Source organism: Heteronotia binoei, chromosome 7 (genome assembly GCF_032191835.1).
Source record: "Heteronotia binoei isolate CCM8104 ecotype False Entrance Well chromosome 7, APGP_CSIRO_Hbin_v1, whole genome shotgun sequence".
In the NCBI taxonomy this organism is placed as follows: Eukaryota; Metazoa; Chordata; class Lepidosauria; order Squamata; family Gekkonidae; genus Heteronotia; species Heteronotia binoei.
This window is the reverse complement of record NC_083229.1, coordinates 89,044,308-89,066,084: the sequence shown is the minus strand read 5'-3', so window position 1 is coordinate 89,066,084 and position 21,777 is coordinate 89,044,308. Positions and strand designations below refer to the sequence as shown.

The following is a 21,777-nucleotide window of genomic DNA, read 5'->3' as shown; positions in this document are numbered from 1 at the left end:
ATTCCAGAAAAGTAGTGTGCAATGCCCTGAACTAACTCCAGTGCAAAAGTCCTGATATATTTAATGCAGAATGGGGTGAGCCAGAAGTGAACATTTTAAAATGAAGGACAATTATTTGGGCATGCTCAATCTTCTTAGCTACCAGCAAAAGTCATAACAAAGATTACTTACTACCTTTCACCAACATGTCAAGCACTGATTCACAAACATCTAATATACAAAATATGAGACTTTTTTCCATTGTTTTTATTAACAGAGATTGTTACCAGCAACTCACCACTGTATAGTCAATACAGAATAGCACACAAAAGACTCAACACAGCAATTCTCACTATAGTTACTAGAAAGTCCCACTAATCTCAGTAACACTGACCTTCCAATAACTGTCCATAAGATCACAGCCTCAATTAATTTTTTTTTCTGGTTCTGGTTCACAGTTTGAGGAAAAGCCACAATAGCCCTATTTCTAATTCATTTTTGCTGTCCATTCAGTCCTCGGACACAGGTGAAATTATTTGTTTGAACACATCTAGTGATATCTGCATTGACAATAAGCCAAAGTTCTCTCCCCAAGAGAATAAATTACTGGATCAACCAGAGCAGAATCTTAGGTTACCATCTAGTAAGGAACAGTCACATCCATCCCAAAGTCAATAAATAGAGGCCGAAAAGGTATTAAAGCTTTGAAAGATAAGATAAGCTCTATATATTTACTGTCATGGAAAAAGGCAGAACTGGACTTGGGAATGTTGGGATTGGATGAAAGACTATTCATTAATTTCTTCTTCATCATCTTCAAATGTTTCTTCCCCGTCATTTGCAGTAGCTTCTTGGTACTGCTGGTATTCTGACACCAGGTCATTCATGTTGCTTTCTGCTTCTGTAAATTCCATCTCATCCATTCCTTCTCCTGTAAACCAGTGAAGAAAAGCTTTTCTCCGGAACATGGCAGAGAATTGCTCAGAGATTCTTTTGAAGAGCTCTTGAATAGCTGTGCTGTTACCAATGAAGGTAGAAGCCATCTTGAGGCCACGGGGTGCTATATCACAAACTGCCACTTTTACATTATTTGGGATCCATTCCACAAAGTAGCTGCTATTCTTGTTTTGTATGGCCAACATCTGCTCATCAACCTCTTTCATGGACATAGGGCCTCGGAAGACTGTAGCAACTGTCAGATATCGTCCATGTCTTGGATCACAAGCTGCCATCATGTTTTTGGCATCAAACATCTGTTGTGTGAGCTCTGGAACAGTGAGGGCTCGGTATTGCTGGCTTCCTCTAGCTGTCAAAGGGGCAAATCCTGGCATAAAAAAGTGTAGACGTGGGAAAGGAACCATATTTACCGCTAGCTTACGAAGATCTGCATTTAGCTGGCCTGGAAAGCGTAGTGATGTAGTTACCCCACTCATTGTGGCAGACACCAGGTGGTTCAAATCTCCGTATGTTGGGGTTGTAAGCTTCAGGGTGCGGAAGCAAATATCATACAGTGCCTCGTTATCAATACAGTAAGTTTCATCTGTGTTTTCAACTAGTTGATGGACTGAAAGTGTGGCATTATATGGTTCCACCACAGTGTCAGAGACTTTAGGAGACGGCATGACACTAAAGGTATTCATTATCCTATCAGGATATTCCTCTCGGATTTTGCTGATCAGCAGAGTCCCCATCCCAGAACCTGTTCCTCCTCCAAGAGAATGAGTGAGCTGAAATCCTTGCAAGCAATCACAGTGTTCACATTCTTTCCTTACTATATCAAGAACTGAATCTACTAGCTCTGCTCCTTCTGTATAGTGTCCTTTGGCCCAGTTATTTCCAGCACCAGTTTGCCCTAAGATAACAAAAAGGAGAGGCATTAATAGATTTACTTACAGTTTTCAAATATTAGCGCCTATGTCACTTTTAAATTGCTAACATTTTGGCCAGCCACTCTCTCTCTCTGTGTCTAACTTCCCTCACAGTGTTGTCATGAGAATTAGATGTAGGAGGGGCACCATATATACCACTTCAAGTGAGCTCCTTGAGGAATGATAAAATAAAACCTAATAATAAATAAATAATGCATACATCTCTAAGACTAATATCCACATATGATGACTTCACCACCCCAGTTGTATATACGCAGCCTTCATTTATATCCTTTCTCCCCAATGGGGAGAACCTCCAAGCCTCCATTTTATGCTCACAATGGCCGTCTGAGGTAGGGTGGGTTGAGACTGTGTGCTTGGTACAAAGTCATACAGTAAGTTGCCATAGCAAAGTGGGGGTTCAAACCTGGGTCTCCCCAATCCAACACTAACCACTATACCACTAAATTAGACAAAAGATTATCAAAAGATTGTTTTTTGGCCTATACATCCCATCTCCTTCACAATCCCACAAAGATATATACCTTTGTAGAAGGCTTGAAAACATAGTTTGTCCAGTATGATAGTTTCAGTGATTTTTTCATGAGGGAAAGTTCCACAGGAACTGTTCCTTCACCAGTGCGAGGCACTGAAGTCATCACATAAGACTTTTAGAACTTCAGATACATGTTATTTAAGGTCAATCATATATTTCTGGGCTAAGGGTCAGGAACCAGATTGTGTGGATTTTCCTATATAACTCCTAATTGAATTTTAAATTTAACAATAAAAAGAAAGAAAAGCTCTCACAATGAGTACTGAAGTGACCTCTGAACCACATTACTTTGAATATCTTTATACTTCTTTCTGTCTTGTTTCTGAGATTCTGGTACAAATTTACCAATGCAACAATGTGATAGTCATTTCCCTGTGGGGGGAAAAATGGGTTTCCAAAGACTATAGAATGCAACTTTGGGCAACATACTTAGCTATAGTATAGAGAGACATATAGTCATCAAAATGAGCAGTAAGCATGAGTACACATGCTTTGTTTCTGGTATGCTTTTCATTACATCTTCTTTGAAAACTTAAGTCATGGTAACAGAAAATTATCAACATACCAAAGATGAAATTGTCAGGCCTAAAGAGTTGTCCAAAAGGGCCCGATCGTACACTATCCATGGTTCCTGGTTCCAAATCCACCAAGATTGCTCTGGGGACATACTTTTGAGCTAGAGGAAAAAATCAAATGCACCTTTATTTGGGATTTAGTCCATAAAGACAGATTACTGCACTTCTATCACATGCAAGTATATTCATAACTTTATCAGTTTCAAGTAGCTTAATATATGTGTATATTAGCTCATTCCTAGATGGCACTGGCAAAGAGCAACTAATCTACCCATCATTCATTTGGATAAGTAAGTGTAACTTGTCTTCGCCACTGGCCTACCCCCTTCTTCTTTATTAGCTAAGACTTAATAAAAACTGTAGTTTATATTCACAATTTCATTATAGACTGCTAAGTATCATAGTGAAAGAATTATTTCCAGCTATATGACAATACCATATTTCGCAAAATTCCTCCCTTGCATACCATAACAAATGTCTTATTGTGCAATTAGCTGTGTGCATTAAAGCCATGCGTGAGAACCATTCACACAAAATGCTATTTTTAAAGCAAAATCAAAAATTCCTAGACTCACAATCTAAAGAAGAACCATACATGCACAGGAAACAAAATGTGCTGAGAACACAGAAAAAAGAAAATCAGCATAATAAAGGACATTGACAAAAAGATTACAAGTTTCAACATAAATTTGCTCTATCCAGGAGACAGTATAAAAACTACTTTTACTAAGAATTAAATGGGATTGCCTTCTCAGCAGACCTTCTCAGGATAGTTCCCATAGTCTGTCATCCAACTTGAAACCCTGCAGTAGGTATCCATATTTGCTTATTCAAGTAAAATGTGTTTGCTTGTTCATGCAAGTCATTCATCTTTGCCTGTCAATTACTTTTTAAAAAATGTTGGTACTAGCTAGTCTTCATACGACATACAAATTGTAGAAGAATATTGCCTTCTTTCCCAGCACTACTTGGACCCCCCCCCCCCCAATCTTTCTTTTCTTTGGGAACACATTGTAACCAGATTTTTATTTTTATTTTTGTACAAGCAATCCCAAAGCAGTGGATCTATTTGGCATTCAGATGGGTTTGTAAGAGAAAGGAAGAGAAAGACCCAGCAGGGGTTACCCTAAGGTTAGAGGTAAATTGTTTACACTCCCACTGTTATCTCCCTGCAATAAAAGAGGGAGCCTTTTGCTGCCTTCCTGGCTGCCACAGAATTCTAGAATAAGGACCTTCTTACAGAGAGCACAGCAATGAGAGATGTCCAAACCCCATGTTCTTTTGGGATGCACATAGCAGTGAACAATCAATTCACACCTGACCGTGGTTCTGATTCATGCAAGGCATGAGAAGTCTGTCAGTCCTTAATTTGAACTCTTTGTTGTTTTGACTGCAGCAGATCCAACTGAGAACTAGGAATGGAAACACCCACCAGAAAATGCTGGGAGCCTGAAGGCTAAAAAGCATTAACTGCCTCATTTGGAATTCATCCAAGACAAAAGCTTAGCACCCTCTCAGATTTGTAAAGAATGGAAGGATTTCATACTGATGAGTTGGAACAATGGTTCACAGTATTCTGGGAACTGCTAATAGTGAATCACTGTTGGCCACTTCCAATAGACTTTAGAGCTTTGTCCAAAGGAGATATATGATCATCAAGAAGAGAAATAGCTCAGAAATCTGCTCAACTGAGATAGGTTCATTAGCTCACAAGGCTTACTTACTCCAGGCAGGCCAAGGCTCAGATCTGAAATTGCTTTTCAATGTAGAAATTAAAGCCACACAAATCAGCAGGTACAGAGCACCCTGAAGTTACCATACTAATAACAACATTCATCTGCCAATGCCATACTTCTGTAATTGAGGGGGCATTGCTTCCTAAGGAGGCAGCATAGTTATCACTGGGGCACAAAGTTAATTTGTGCAACTCACTGCCACAGGATGTGGTCATGCTGCCAACTTGGAAGGCTTTAAAAGTGAAGTGGACAAATTCATGGAGGACTGGGCTATCCATGGCTACTGATCATGATGGATATCTACTCCCTTCAGTACCACAGGTAGTGTGCCTTTTAAAATCAGGTTTTTTGGGGGGGAGGTGAGATGATGCAGTCTTTCTGTTTGTGGGTTTCCTAGAGGCAGCTGGTTGACCACTGCATGAACAGAATGCTGGACTTGATGGGCCTTTGGTCTGATCCAGCATGGCTGCTCTTATGTTCTTATTATTTCCTTTCAAGCAAGAAGCTCTAGAAACTGTTCTTACTCAGAAAGGCTTGCCACCTATACTTTGAAAACCAGACAAAACTGTTCTAACAGCTTGTCTTTTAAAAAGCCAAGAAAAGCTGAATTCTGCTGCAAGTATATTTCACACAAGTTTTGCATGAAATATATTTTGCATATTTTATTAAACTTCCATGCAGAGAGCAGCTCAGCTCTTCCCTTCCAAGATGTCACATAGTTTGTGCTTAAACCAACTCGCAGCCTTAAGCAAAACAAAAGGGAGGCATTAAAGACTCTGAATTAACTCCAGATAGTTGCTAGACCACAGCAGAATGAGTTGCGCTCTGGTAGGTCCTCAGCTCTGCTATTAATTCGAGAGACGGCCTTAGGCAAGCCTCTCTCTCTCAGCCTCATGGGCAATAGGCAGATGATTTTAATAATACCTATTTTACAGGATTATTGGAAGGACTGCAAGACGATATGCCTAAAGCAGTGTACAACGGCAAGAATTACCATTAAACACCAGTTTCGATGGTCGGGATTGTAGCTACAGAACACACACAGCTGTGCTCTAGAGCCACACAGTTCATGCTGAAATTATTGCCAGGTGAGGTTATTAACATAGCAGACAAGCTGCCCAGGACGAAACAAGTAGAAAGGCTCTCTTTTTTTTTGTTGCTGTTGCTTGATATGCTAAAAGAGATCATTTGGGATAAACTTGCATATAGCTCACACCCTGCCCTCGTTTTTAAGCCGCCTCCCTATTATTTCCCTGAAAGTTAACCAGCAGCATTCCACAAGTGAGTCTGCTGCAGCAGCAGCAACATCGAGCAGGAGTCCGGCGGGGGCACCTTTTAAAAGTTTTGCGGCTGCAGAAGCTTTCCTGAGTCAGAGTTCGCGTCACCGGAAGCGAACCCCAGTTCTAGAAACCTTGTGCTCTGAGAAACGCTGTTTAGCCTTTTGAAGTGGACGACTCTAGTGTTATTGAACTGGAAGCCTGTGACTGCAGCGGCCGGCTGGCTGAATCCGAAATGAAACAAACGCACGTCGAATCAAGTTTATGCAGGAGGCTGGGAGCAAGCGCTTGGCTTTCCTGTATCGTGCTTCCCCACCTCCACCCCCCGGTAGCCACAACTTACAGGATGATTCATTGTAGTAGACGTTGATCCTCTCCAGCTGCAGCGGCGAGTCCCCGACGTAGCCGCCCGAGGGATCAATGCCGTGCTCGTCGCTGATCACCTCCCAAAACTTGGAGGCGCGAAAGGGAAAGACAAAGCGAGAGACGCTCAGCCAGATGGCGCCTTCTTCCCACTGGAGCCCCCCCCCACCTCCACTCCAGCAGTGTCTCCCCCGCTCTCCTGTCCCGCTCACTGTCCTAATTGACAGGTCACCCCACACCCCACCCCACCCCGCCGGGCAGAGCGAGGCTTTGCAGGCAGGCGTCCCAGCAACAGCTGCCGGATTCTTGGCGTTCTTGGGAGCTGCTGGCTGCTCCTCGCAGCCCCTCCCAGGCCCCGGTTGGCACAGAGAAGAAGAAGGGAAGGGTGGGGCAGGGTTACTGGGAAAGGAGTCCAAAAAGTTTAAATACATCAGGGATTTCAAATAGAAAAGAAAACGGTGGAGAGCGTCAACTGCCATTCTATTTTGGATTCTTTTTGCCCCGGTTGCTGCTACAGTAGTTTCTCCCACTATCATCCTCCCCTCGGTCCCGTTTCAGTTTTTCCAAAGCCTTTTATGGTCAACGTGAAAGAGACGGACCGTTTCGTTCCAGTTTGGTGCTTTCCCAGTTCCGTAGCTTGAGAATACACAAGCATTGGAAGAATCAGACTTTGGTATCCACCCAACCTCCCCCCAAAAGAACACTTTTCGCCCTTTTTATACGGACTCTTTGTATAACTTTTATTGAATTACTGTACTAAGGATTCAGGTGGGTAGTCGTGTTGGTCTGAAGCAGCAGGACGAAGTTTGAGTCCAGTGGAAAGCCTTTCAGACTAACAAAGTTTAACTCTGGGTATAAATTTTCGTGTGCATGCCCACTTCATCCGTTAGAGATGCCTCTCCAAAGACATTCGCGTTTTCCCATTTTTCTTTCACACAGATACTTGAGAGAATGCTGGGTACACTTAACATCAAAGGCAGCATCCTACACTTGTACTAAATTACCAGGCTTTACAGCTGGAACTGCCTTAGGTAGAAGTAGTAGTAACAACAACAGTAATAATAGTGGCTGAAGAGGATTTCCCCTTACCTTTGTTCCAATTTGGTTTCCACATTGACCAGCCTGGATGTGAACTATTTCCCTCATGGTGCTACTGGTACTTGCACAAGCCCAAGTCTGTCTCTCTTCCTGCCTCTTTGTAGAGTTCAGCAGTGTGCCGCGTCTGTGCTTCAATGAACGTTTTATTGGCTCCTGAGCTGTGATTCACTCTCCCTGCTCTGCTCACTCTGCAACTTCGCAGAAGAATGACAAGAACAAGGGTGGGGGAGAGCAGCAGCTGGCTCTGCCCAGCCTTCCTGGGGCCCTGCCTCTTGTGTGAATGGCATTCCAACTCATTGACTCAAAACCCCTTTTTAACATTTGGAGAGCACTAGTTTCTGTGTTATTATAGTTGCCAGATACAGTCTCTTCTCTGAACAGCAGCAAGTGTTTGTTCCTGAACACTAATATTTTTCTAAATTGTGTGCTAGCAGTTTTATAAAATGCAGTTAACAAGTTGGGTAGTTGGTATCATAGCCAGGTAGTACAATTCAGTGGTACACTTTGAAGATTTAATGGAAGAGGAAGGGGGATGAAGGGTTGAAACAGGGTTCAATCCAATCCCCTGTATGCTTACTCAGACATAAATCGCAACACATTTAGAGATGCCAGCCTCCAGGTGAGATCTGGGGATCCCTTGGAATTACAGCTCATCTCCAGGCTACAGAGATCAGTTCCTCTGGAGAAAATTGATAGTCTGAAGGGTGGACTCTATGACATTGTACCCCATTGAAGTCCTTGTTCTCTCTAGATTTCCCCCCAAATCTCCAGGAGTTTCCCAACTGGAGCTGGTGATCGTACCCCACCCCCTGCCATTGGCAAGGGGGAATCTGGCAATCTAACATCAGTGCACATCTGAGATGACCTGCAGATGTGTGGTAGTGCAGCCATAGCTTTATGTTCCTGTGAGACCAGTGCATTAGTTCTTAGGCAGACACAAAGCTCTTCTGCCTGTAAGAGCTTTCTCTGTATATAGAAAAGGCAGAATCGTGTTAACTCTGCTGCAGTTCATCAAGGGGCATAATACAGCATATGTTCAGACTCAGCAAGAATAGAGAACCAAGACCAATAATGATGCCTCAGTGTCAGCAGAATGTATACAAAATCAGCACTAGATCTCTGGTGTAAGTCTTTAAAATTCAATCAGTAAAATTTTAATAAAAACAATTTGTATTGGAAAAGAGCTGTGACTAAGTACATTAGGAGAAATTGACTAGTTAACAATGCTGCTTCATTTTAAACATTCAATAATTGTTTTCAGGAATAAGTGATGAATGCTTGTTTTTCTTCAATGTGATAATTCAGGGATATAAAATAAACCAGTCAAAAGTTAGGCACTTTCAGTTCCCATTTATAAGATGTATTTTATTGTGTTATTTTTTAATATTTATGTTATTTGTAGTCCCTCTTTCTCATTGATACTCAGGGTGGATTGCACACAATGAAGGTCAATGCAATCAACAGAATAATATTTCTGATAAATAAATAGAATACTATTGTCTGCCCTCAAACCTATGGTTGAGGGCCATATCAGGCACCTAGCTGATAGGTGCAGCAAGTTTTGCCCCCCCACCCACCCCCGGCTTCTCCTCCTTTCTTCCTTTATCCAGATGTTTGATACTGTCTCTCCATTTGAGTATGCCATCTTAAATTGTAAATTACTTTTGTTTTAAAGATTTAATTGCTATTTATTAACTTATGTTGTATTTTAGAAGGTTTTGTTATATAGTTTGAATTGTTGTTACCTTCTCTGAGCCAGTTTTGGGAGAGAGCGGGCTAAAAATGGAATTAATTAATTAGTTAGTTAATTAAGTAATAGAACTAGAATTACAGACATCTGAAAACAAAGTATAAGTAATAGGCATAATATGTTAACAATACTGAAAATGGAATTGCCCAGGCAGATCACAACATAGTGAGAGCAAGATGGCAAAAAAAGATAATATATGTTATACAAATTAGTATATTCCACAGTCCAGTCTCCTTTATTAAATCATCTTCTTGCACCATTGTATAATCAAAGTCCTGTTGCCTTTTTAAGTATAGCAGCATGAAGAATTCTATTTTAGACAGTTTTGGGAATGCCAGAAATGTTGGGGCCTTCCTGACCTTCTCAAGCAGAGCATTCTACAAGGTGGTGGCAACAACAGAGTACACATGAATGGGCAGTTGTTGATCTCATTTGTTTATAGGGCAGTACCTCAGTCAGGATTGATTTATGAGGGACATGAATGAATCTGATGTAGCCAGTCCTCAATGGGGAGGGACGGTGGCTCAGTGGTAGAGCATCTGCTTGGGAAGCAGAAGGTCCCAGGTTCAATCCCTGGCATCTCCAGAAAAGGGTCCAGGCAAATTGGTGTGGAAAACCTCAGCTTGAGACCCTGGAGAGCCGCTGCCAGTCTGAGAAGACAATACTGATTTTGATGGACCAAGGGTCTGATTCAGTATAAGGCAGCTTCATATGTTCAAATTGCTTTCAAGGCTCTTTTTTGTAAGCTCTTGGGGGATTGGCTACATCAGGGGTGTGTGGCCTAATATTAGGGTTGCCAATCCCTAGGTGGGGGCAGGGGATCCCCCGGTTTGGAGGCCCTCCCCCCGTTTTAGGGTCATCAGAAAGCGGGGGGAGGGGAGGGAAATGTCTGCTGGAAACTCTGTTATTCCCTATGGAGATTTATTCCCATAGAAAATCATGGAGAATTGATCCGCGGGTATCTGGGGCTCTGGGGAGGGCTGTTTTTTGGGGTAGAGGCACCAAATTTTTAGTATAGCATCTAGGGCCTCTCCCCAAAATACCCACCAAGTTTCAAAACGATTGGACTAGGAGGTCCGATTCTATGAGCCCCAAAAGAAGGTGCCCCTATCCTTCATTATTTCCTATGGAAGAAAGGAATTGAAAAGGTGTGCCGTCCCTTTAGATGTGATGGCCAGAACTCCCTTTGGAGTTCAATTATGCTTGTCACAGCCTTGATCTTGGTTCCACCCCTAATGTCTCCTGACTCCACCCCAAAGTCCCTAGATATTTCTTGAATTGGACTTGGCAACCCTACCTAATATGCAAAGGAGCTCCTGCTAGAATTCTACCCCTGAGTGCAATTAAGGATACATCAGTCTCCAGTTCTGACATTATGTTCCATCTGTCTCCTCTCAAGCATGGAGGCAACCTTACAGCATCTTATTATTTGAAGTGAGATGATTGGCTGTGTGTGTAGATTTATCTCCCCTGTCCCCAGACCAGAGAAATATGATTTGATTGGTTGTTTTGTGTTATGTCTCCTCTGTCACCAGACCAGAGAAATACATTCAATTCTTCCATTCTAAATGACATTATATTCTAATATTAATTGCATTACAATCACTATTCTTCCAAATTAAAATAAAGGGGATGTATAGGCCATCTTGGTGAGAATATAGATGTAAGGACTAAATTAATTTAGCATATGCAATAAGACTAGAAGCCAACTTTCCTGCTAAGTTTGGGGGGTGGGGCATATTCCGAGTGCTGCAACATCTTGCAACTCAACAATTTCTCTGGTCATTCGACGGTTGTTTAAGTCCATAATGAATTGCTTGGACTATTTTATTCTAGTGTAAATATTCTACATAGCCCTGTTGTAATGTCTGATATGAATAAAAAGTTAAATTAACAAGTAGTGGTGTATTTAGTTTATACCAGTCTTGAGTAAATTATCATGCAAATAACTTTTTTAGTATCTCCAGATTGTTCCTTTTAGAATAGACAGTGTTGTTTCATAAAATTGTCATGAGTCACATTGCTATGTACATTGCTTGAAACCCTTGAGGTTTTAAAATGGTGGCAGCTGAGTGGACCCTAATGGGCAGCTGACTGCTCCAAGGGGCTGGAATCTGAGTCATGCCCACCTGCTAGGGTAGGTGGGGGCTGGAACAGCCTTGCCTGGAAGAGGGTGAGGAGAAGAACCGAAAGCAACAGTTTGTACTGGGATGACAGCAAGTTTGTTTACATTTGGAAGGAACAGACAGAACTCCCATTGCTTTGGGGCTTGAACTGCCTACCTGTGCGTGTGTGCTCCTGAAATGTTTCAACTGTATACATGTATAAAGGTAAAGGTAGTGCCCTGTGCAAGCACCAGTCATTTCCAACTCTGTGGTGACGTTGCTTTCACAACGTTTTCACAGTAGACTTTTTATGGGGTAGTTTGCCATTGCCTTCCCCAGTCATCTACACTTTCCCCCCAGCAAACTGGGTACTCATTTTACCGACCTCAGAAGGATGGAAGGCTGAGTCAACCTTGAACCGGCTACCTGAACCCAGTTTCCGCCAGGATTGAACTCAGGTCGTGAGAGCAGAGGGCTCCAACTGCAGTACTGCAGCTTTACCTCTTTGTGCCACGGAATAAAGAGATAATTTCAAAAACTCCAAGAGCACAAGCCATTTTTAGATTTCACTACTTTAAATGGGGTGGGGAGGGGGAGGCAGCATGGCAGAGCCTGATTTCGTCAGATCTCAGAAGCTAAGCAGTATCGGTACATGGAAGGGAAACCACTGAGGAAGGCTGCAGAGGAAAGCAATAGCAAACCACTTCTGCTTCTCACTTGCCTTGAAAGCCCCTTGCTGTGGTTGCCATAAGTTGACTGTGACTTGACTGTGCTTTATGCACACACACACATTGTAAATGGGACAGTTTAATAATGTGCTTAATTCCCCTTTGGAAATAAATTTAAAATAATGTTTAAAATTGCTTAATTTTGATTGGGCCCTGACCTGGTTGGTCCAGGCTACCTTGATCTTGCCAGATCTTGCAAGCAAAGCAGGGTCAGCACTGGTTTGTAGTTGAATTGGAGACCACCAAGGAATTCCAGAGTTGCTATGCAAAGGCAGGCAATGGCAAACCACCTCTGTTAGTCTCCTGCCTTGAAAACCCTACAGGGTTGCCATAAATTGGCTGCAATTTTCCACTTTGGTTGGATTGAGCCAATATATGTAAAGTGCTTTAATTCCCAAGGAAATTACCATGTAAAGGCTGTTCTAGGCCGGTATCGTGGGAAACAAAGGTTTAAACCCCTAGAGACAAAAAGTCTGTATGTCTCCAAGGATTTAAACCTGTGTTTCCCACACTGTGGGTTAAAGACAGCCTTTACATGGTAATTTCCTTGGCTCTTTGGGCCACTTATGGGTTTTCTCCCTAACCTGGTGGTAGTGGAAAGTACCATCAAGTTGCAGCTGACCCTGTGTAACATCCAAGATCTGATGAGATTAGGGTTGCCAAGTCTGTGTTGGAAAATACCTGGAGACTTTTTGGGTGGATCTGGGAGAGGGCAGGGTTTGGAGAGAGGAGGGGCCTCAGCATGGTACGATGCCATAGAGTCAGGGCTGGCCCTAGACTGTCTGACACCCTAGGCAAGACTAACGTCTGCCACCACCTCCCCCCACTGATAACATCACGAAGTCACATGGGGGCGCCTAAGTTTGCCTAGTGACAGGGCCCGGCCCTGCATGGTCCACCCTTAATGCAGCCATTTTCTCCAAGAGAGCTGATCTCTGCCATCTGGAGATCAGTTGTAAAAGTGGGAGCTCTCCAGGCCCCATGTGGAGGCTGGCAACCCTAGATGAGATCAGGCTTGCCTGGACCATCCAAGTCAAAGCCAGCCTAGCCCACCTCAAAGGATTGTTTGTTTTAAATATTTTATTTTTAACAAAAATAGGGAAAGGGGTAAAAGGATAAAAGAAAGAAAAGCGTACACTATTACAGTTCTGCCACATATACATATATGAAAAGTACGTCAATCCAATACAAGTATAACTAAAAGCAGTGACTGGAAGTCATAGAACACATATCATGATTTATATTCAGCATTTTAAAGTTAAAATGAATCAATCAAAATAGATAGCTTCTTTCTACTAATGTTACATATTACATATTATGTTACAGGGTTATTTCAAAGGATTCTTCAAAGGACAAGATCGGGATGTACCGCGTATGCTGGCCTACAAGCAAATGTAATAAAATAAAATAGTCCCAAGCCCAAAAAGCATACATGAGAAATTAATGTATTTATTTAGAGCACAAGCATACCCAGCCTTTTCCCTTATGTAGTCAGGAGGACCTAGGGCATGTGATAATAGATTAAAATAGTGTAAAGATATGGATGAACATATATACAAATTACAAATTATATGGATGAACTAAAACAATATTAAATTAATTAAAACAGGTAATTAAATATACAATTCAAACAGTGAAGCCAGAGCCTATTAAAGCTATCCAATAATGTCTTTTAAATAGTTATTCTTTTTCACAGTCTCACCAGATGGCCTCAGAAATGGGTGCCTGCCTCATTCCTTCCAGAAGGACCCATTCTATGAGCCCTGAAAGAAGGTAACCCCATCCTCCATTATTTCCAACAAAGGGAAGGCATTTAAGAGGAGCATGGTTTTTTAAAATGTGATGGCTTCAGAGTTCAGTCATGTTTGTCACAACCTTGTTCCTGGCTCACCCCCAAAGTCCCCAGATATTTCCTGAGTCAGACCTGGCAACCCTACTAACCTACCGTCACAAGGCTGCTGCAGGATTAAGTAGAGAAAATTATGTGAAAAATTGCTTTGAATCCCCAGTCAGGGCAAAAAGTATGATATAAATAAAAAAAAATAAGCACCAAGAAATAAGTCACAACAAGGCCAGAGTCTGTCTGGCCTGTCAAAGTTTATATCCTTGAGAGTGAGAGGATGGCTATGAGACCCTGTTAGAAGGAGAGAATTTGGTATATAGCTTCACATCAGAAGACACGATCCTTTGTGTGTATAATCATAAAGAGCTTTGTAATATATATTTTAAATATAAAATAATTAGGCATACAGAATCAGGACAAGGAGCTAAATCAATGTTACACAAAGGTTAAGGAGTGTACTAGTATAGTACCAAAGAAATACTCAGCCATTTCAAGCAGTCAGTGCATTGGTGGGGGTAGGGGGGAGAATCCCATGGAAAACATTATTTAACTACTGGGTGGAAAAACAAAACAGCAGGTCTTCCAGATGTAATTGCTCATGAGATTTGCTGTGTTAAGGCCTTTCCTGTGTTTCAGGAAATTGGTTTATTCTCAGTGTGGTATTGCTCCATAGAGCAATCCGGTTTCCTGGTAGAATTTTTAAAGGCTGGTGAAGAAAAGCTATCAACAGCACTTGTAGACTTGCTGCCCCTTACTAACACTAAAGGGCTGAACTAAGAATTGCAATTTGTATTATTTATTTATTTTGGTGCAGCTTACCTCATTTTCTCCTCCTCCATTTTATCCTCACACGACAACTTTGTCAGGTAGGTTAGGTTAGGCTGAGAGAGAATGACAGATTCAAGGTTACCCAGACTGCGTTTCCAGAGTTTTGACTCTGTAGTAAGATCATCTGTTTAACTTTTAAAGCTGCACTCATTTCTGTAATGTATCCACTGCCATTTCAGCAGAGATTATTGTGCTACTGTTTTTCCTTTCCCCTATCGTTGAAAAAGAAAGATGTTGTATATGTGATCTAAAATGTGACTATTATATGGAGTTCTTGCCTGGCTCATTGGAGCCTGTAGGACTGAGCTTGGAGACTCAGGAACAATAGGCAACAGGATCCAAATCCCTGCTGCCCTGCTCCAATCACGAGCCACCTGCTGGTTTGAATGGTCCAATAGCAGGTCAGCACAGGAACTCTGAGTGTATATATAGTTGGCCCCGTTGGCCCAGTCTTCAATTTTTTGAGTGCAGCGCTATACTATGCTGTATCTAAGAGCCATGATCACTACCACCTCTCCTCATCATTGCATGGAACCCACTATATTATAAAAAAATTAGGGGGTATCATACATTTCCTCACAGTCATTAAAGCAGAATGGAGTACAGATAAACCCTCTCAGTCTGGTTGTTCCAAAGAAGACATAAGTAGGCATGCTCTTCTCCAGTCTGGTCATCTCTCTCTTTCAAACTTCAGAAGAGACAGAGCAAGAATTTTCTCAACAAACCTCCACCAGTATTGTGGAAGTACTATCAGATCATTATAGATACAAGTTCCAGAGCCGAAGGGAACTCTTGTACCTTTAAAATTGCAGAGAAGAATTTTGCCCATTGCAGTTCATCTTATCACAAATCTATGGTAATTACAAAACACAGGAAGTGCTGAAGGTGGCAGCAGGGCAGGCACCTAGACATCCCCCACAATTGCTGGAGTCATCTGCTTATTTGAAGGAGGTTTTATATATATATGGGTTTATTACTGTGTGTGTGTGAGCATGTGTATGTGCACATACACACAAAACAAGAACATAGCTGTATTGCACAACTTTGTGATAAGATACTGAACATATAAGATGCATAGAATGTCATACAAAAATACGTCTCAATTATGTTGCATTAAAGTTCTCTACAATATAAAAAGAAAGTTGTAAGAACTTCCAGTCATCAATTATTCGTTACGAAATGATTGCATATAAAAAATTCTTTGTATGAGAAGTTGATTTATTTTAATTGTATTATGTGTTAATATTTTGATGTATGTTACAACATTACATGATAAAATTTAATTTCATTTATGGTTGTTTATGTATGTAAAGAAAAATTAAAGTTTAAATGGAATAAATTATGTTGCATTAAAAAGTGGGCCAATAGCAACATCTTGAAAACAATCAACTTCCAAACAATTTTGCTTTTGGAACATTTCATACAACCTTTTAAATGTCAGATATTAAACAGGTTCATATGAACCAATTTTTTAGGAACCACATTGTGAGAAAACAAATAGTCTAACACTTTTGTTGTTGTTCAGTCGCACAGTCGAGTCCGACTCTTTGTGACCCCATGGACAAAGTCACACCACGCCCTCCTGTCTTCCACCATCCTCCAAAGTCTGCTCAAATTCGTGTCAGTAACGCTGTCCAGCCATCTCATCTTTTGCCGTCCCCTTCTTGTTTTGCCTTCTGTTTTTCCTAGCATCAGGATCTCTCCAGGGGGTGCTCCCTTCTCATTTGGTGGCCAAAGTATTTGAGCTTCAGCATCTGACCTTCCAGGGAACAGTCTGGGTTGATTTCCCTTCGGACTAACTGATTTGATCTTCTTGCAGTCCAAGGGATTCTCAAGAGTCTTCTCCAGCACCATATCTCAAAAGCATCTATTATTCTGTGCTTGGCCTTCCTTATTGTCCAGTTCTCATAGCCATACATTACTACTGGGAATACCATCGCTTTGACTATATGGACTTTTGTTGGCAGGGTGATGTCCCTACTTTTTATTATACTGCCCAGGTTCGCCATAGCTGTCTTCTCAAGGAGCAAATGTCTTTTAATTTCATGGCTACAGTCACCATCTGCAGTAACCTTGGATCCCAGAAATGTGAAGTATGTCACTACTTCCATGTCTTCCCCTTCTATTTGCCAAGGTGTGATGGGGCCAGATGCCATGATCTTAGTTTTTTTGATGTTGAGTTTCAAGCCTACTTTTGTGCTCTCCTTTTTCACCCTCAACAAGAGGTTCTTTAGGTCCTCCTCACTTTCTGCCATTAGAGTAGTGTCATCTGCATATCTGAGGTTGTTGATGTTTGTCCAGCTGCTGCTTAAAGACTGCAGATGTGGGGGAGCTCACTGCCTCCTTCAGTAGCTGATTCCACTGTTAAGCCATTCTTACTGCAAATAAGTTTTTCCTAATATCCTGACGGTACCTTCCGACCCTTAATTTAAACCCATTATTGTTAGTGCTCTCCTCTACTGCCAACAGGAACAGCTCCCTGCCTTCTTTTAAATGATAGCCCTTCAAATACTTCAAGGGAGCAATCATATCCCCTCTTAGCCTCATCTTCTCCAGACAGAACATTTCCAAGTCCCTCATAGGGCTTGGTCTCCAGGCCCCTGATCATCCTCATCACTCCTCTGGACTCGCTACATTCTGTCCACATCCTCCTTGAACTGAAGCCTCTAGAATGCTCACAATACTCCCAGTACAGCCTGGCCAATGCAGTGTACAGTGGGACTCTACTGTCATGTAATAGCTGGTACTTCTAAGAATTAAAAACATAAGAAGAGTCCTGCTGAATCAGACTGGTCATCCATCTAGTCTAGCACCCTGTCTCAAACAGTGGCCAACCAATTACTATGGAAGGCCAATCACAGGACATAGAGTTTTGGCCAAATGCTAGAGCATCACTGGAAACGTTATTAGATTGCTAGTAATGCCTGCTTCGATGAGTTTCCTACTGGTTGCCAGCCTATATGGAGCTATTTTGCATGTAATTTAACTCTTAAAAATTAATATTATGATAACTTTAACTTGGGGGAAGGTATGCAGTATTGTTTTAAACGGTTTATTTTTAATCTACAGTACTGCGACTAATCTATTCTGTTGCCTAGTGGACAGAGAAAATTACCTCAATGACAAGTGAAGTGGACAAATTCATGTAGGATGGGAATATCAATAGCTATGAATCACAATGGTTGCTGGCCATGATGGATATCTCCCCCCTGCAGAACCAAAGCAGTATGCTTCTCTATATCAGTTGATGGGGAACATGGGTGAGAAGTTGATATTGCAGTCATTCTGTTTGTGGGCTTTCTAGGGGCAGCTGGCTGGCCACCATATGAACACAGTGCTGGACTTGATGCACCTTTCTTCTGATCCAGCATGGCTCTTATGTTCTTAAGGCAGAACAGAAATTGCTTCATTTTGCCCCTCAGGGCCTTCAACATCTATAATTTGCTGCCATAGCTTCCTCCCATACTAACTGGTCAGGAACAAGCTCAAGCTTGAATAGGTCAGGTTCCAGACTTCATTTAACTTTTCATAATCTCTCCAGTGTGACTAATTTTGGCTGCTGTAGCTATAAGGACTGGTCAAGCATCAGAACATGCTTTAGGATTCTTTCAATCAGATATGAGGTGACAAACCAAAATGGGGGAGGAGGGGGGGAAATGTTCCTCCTTTTGCTACATTATAATTTTGCTCCCAGAGGATAATTGTGATAAAGCAAATAAAAAAGTATCAATATGTGGCACAACATACAAAACAGAAGGATGAAGGACATCTTGGTAATATTTAGATTCCTGAGAGAGAAAAGAAAGAAACTTTATGAAAATATGTGATTATAACTATTGAATTGACTTACTCTGAACCTGCTGGGCAGGCACACAAAGCCCATGCAACTGTTTCTACATTGGATTTATTATATGTGGTTTGTCAGTCTGTTTTCTACATACGAACAAATTTGAATGAAGAAACATCTGGAAAATTTTTACAATTAAATGATAACATCCAGGCAGTTTGCAGAATAAAATGAGTAATCTTGATGTGAGCTATTTACATTATGCTGCAACCAGAAGTGGAAGGTTCAATTGTTGCTTTAAATTTTTCATATTAATGTGGCCTCAAATGGAGAACATTTGTTAGTTTGTGAGTTTCTCAAGATGCCTTTCTTCAGCTACACAGCACTTTGCCATTGGTCGCATCAGGCTTAGACAGCCCATCTCAGAATTTCACCCCGAGGCCATTTAACAAATTATTAATTCAGATTACATTTACAGATGGAATAGGATAACTGGACAATCTCCACTAAAATAAGGATAAAAATGGCACCAAAGCAGCTGTTCAGCACCAATCCTATTTCTAAAAGAACTTGTAAAATTATGGTGCTAATTCCCTGACCATGCCCCCCTCTCCTCCTGAGGTCAATACAGAACATGTTTCTATGTTGACTGCAGCAAAATAGGCAATGAAAGCAGGGTCTTTTCAGAAGAGCACTGAAATAATATGGTAAAAGTTCACATACTGAGGAGTTGTCACAGTCTTGCATGTCATTTATTTTGGAAACTTTTTCTGCAGAGCTGAAACCAGTTGTTACATGCAGATAAATACTGCAAGCAATGTTACCATGCTAGTGACTTAAAGTCATATGAATGCCAAGAATTTAAAGAGGACACTGTAGCCTCTGTTTATCTGAACCCATTCCACAGCTTGCCTGCATTGAAAGGTCCATTTGTTAAACAGTGTGACCAGAATATGGGGCTTACATTACACATCATTTGCTCAACAGAATTGCATTGTATTGAGAAAGGAGGGCAAGTGCACTTTTGTAATCACTGTGCTTGCAAAATGTAACAAGATGTACCTTGTTTTACAAAAACCACTGCTCATACCAGTTTTACATGGGTTTTAATGTTAAAAGATTCAATTAATTTTCCTTTTGTCTCCTGCACAATGATTTTTTTTTGTCTCCTGCCACTTATGTGACACTAATCTATTACATTATAAGCAGAATAGTTTGGAAGGTAAGGAAAAAAACCTGTGATGATAATCAAAAGGCAAATAAATACCTCAAAGTCTGTTTGCATTATAACGTACAACAGTTAGATATCACTTGGATTCCAGGACCACGAGTGGCTGCTGCTGGTGTTTCAGGCTTTGTCTTAGCTCAGGAAGGATGGCCCCAGAGCACAATAATTTATGCAATAGCTCACAACTTTAATGCCAGTTGCTCACAAAGTAGAATTTTTGCTCACAAGACTCTGCGGTTTAGAGGAAACATTGGTTGTGGTGTGGCCATTTGTCACCAGACTTGACATTGTGTGAGTAATTAATCTGCCATGATTGCTTCTGGGCCTGTCCCCAGAAACTCCTTCTCCATCAGCAGACACGACACAGAAGGGTAAGGGACCTGTTTTGGCCTCCAAATATACCCCTGGTCCCCCCACCCCACAACAGCTTTGCTTTTACAGGAACAAGGCTGGGAAGGCTTAGGAGTATTGTAGTTGCCTAGCAACCTCTAAAATGGCTGCTGAGCTTAGGGAGCATACTTTTCTTAATGCTACAAATATTGTTTCTAATATTCAGGAATTTTAATCCCCCAATGTACTTTGAACTTCTTCAGGTCTGTTGAAAATCCCCACTATGTCCTTAGTTCTGGTTTGCAGATCTAATGATTATATAATCTATTGTATCTTTTGGAATTAGATATATTATATTAATTTCCACTGGTTTCAGTGGGAAGCACAATTGAAAGTTTATGTCCCTGTTCACAATTGGGATTACCTTTGTTGAAGTAGTACTCCAGGGATCCTCCCTTCCGCATTGCAGATAGTTTGGAGAAAGCACCTCAGTTTTACAGGCCATTAAAATTCTCTCTTGTAGACTGAACACAAAGATGGGTGATAACACTGGTGTGTATGTTATTTTCTTCTCTATTCCAAGAATGTTCAAGCAATGTGATATATAAGACTGTTTTACAACAAACAAATAAAACAGAGTATGCAGAAGAGGGTACAAAATCTTGACACATAGACTGACAGACATTGACCTGATCACACTGTATTCCAGCACTTTCAGTGGAAAAAAAGTAATTTTTTTTGTCATTAGTTTATCCTTTTTAGCATAACGGGTGGGCTAAGCAGATCTCCCAAGCTCTTAATTTAGTCTGCTAATGATAAAGCCATCCACTGTGAAGCAGCTATATTTAAGTTCTGTCCAGTAGCACCTTAAAGACTAACAAGATTTTAAAGATACAAGCTTTCAAGAGTCAAAGTTCCCTTCATCAGATACATGTGAGTACCAATAACTCCCTTCAGAATCTCAGCTTTCCCAAATGGTATCATCTCTGTCTTTTCAGGATTCTGCCTCAGCATGTATGACCACCCCATCCACTTCCCAACTGCAGAGGCAATATTTTTCCACTGTTTTTATTTCCCTTTCAAACTGAGCAGCTGGTCTCTTTTCTTCTTTCCCGAAGAACTCTGGCTGTCCTACCAGTATATTTCACTGCTGGCTCAGCCCAGGAACCTGAAGGAAGGACCAGGATTGCACTTTAATTTAAACCACTGAGAAGGGAAATTGAGACATTTTTAAATTCAAAATTGACAACATATTTTATTTAACACAGAGATGAAAGGTCAGGTGAAATGATTGGTTGAAATTTATGAGGTAACTCAATATAGATAATTCTGAGGTAAACCAGAACAGGCACAGAATTTAGTTGTTATGTTTCAGGCTAGTGAGAGTTTCTTAATCTATTCACAGTTACTTAAATCTTTATGTTGAGAGGCTTTTGTTCCAGTGTTTCACCAAATACTCCAGTACACTTTCTTCTGTATTCTCTGACTCTTTTGGTTTCCAGAAGGCTAGTACACCGTACTTGTCTTAAAGTTTTAACTGACTCTTAAGGTTTTCTACAGGCAGTTTCTAGCCACACCAGACCAGGGATCTCTGCACTCTTCAGTTTCTGACTGAGTTGAATACTGACAGCCTGATTTCAGTCCTAGCTGAGAAGAGTCAAGTATTGACAGTTTCAGAATACAGCCCTGACTGAGAGCAGTCAAGGTAGAAATTTGACTAAATCTC

At 41.2% G+C, this 21,777-nt stretch overlaps 1 protein-coding gene across 2 annotated transcripts; it reads right to left on the bottom strand.

Moving 5' to 3' along the window:
- Window positions 1–424: 424 nt before the first annotated feature.
- TUBB6 (tubulin beta 6 class V) lies at window positions 425–7,644 on the bottom strand. Of its 2 annotated transcripts, XM_060244030.1 has the most exons (4): window positions 7,444–7,644; window positions 6,335–6,443; window positions 2,969–3,079; window positions 425–1,831 (listed from the first exon to the last, which is right to left on the bottom strand). In XM_060244030.1, exons 1-4 carry the CDS (start codon window positions 7,498–7,500, stop codon window positions 768–770), a joined length of 1,341 nt encoding a protein of 446 aa, XP_060100013.1. In that variant the 5' UTR covers window positions 7,501–7,644; the 3' UTR covers window positions 425–767. The 2 variants fall into 2 exon arrangements, with proteins under 2 accessions (XP_060100013.1, XP_060100014.1); XM_060244031.1 differs by lacking the exon at window positions 2,969–3,079 and having other exon boundaries at window positions 7,444–7,615.
- Between the last annotated feature and the right edge of the window lie 14,133 nt (window positions 7,645–21,777).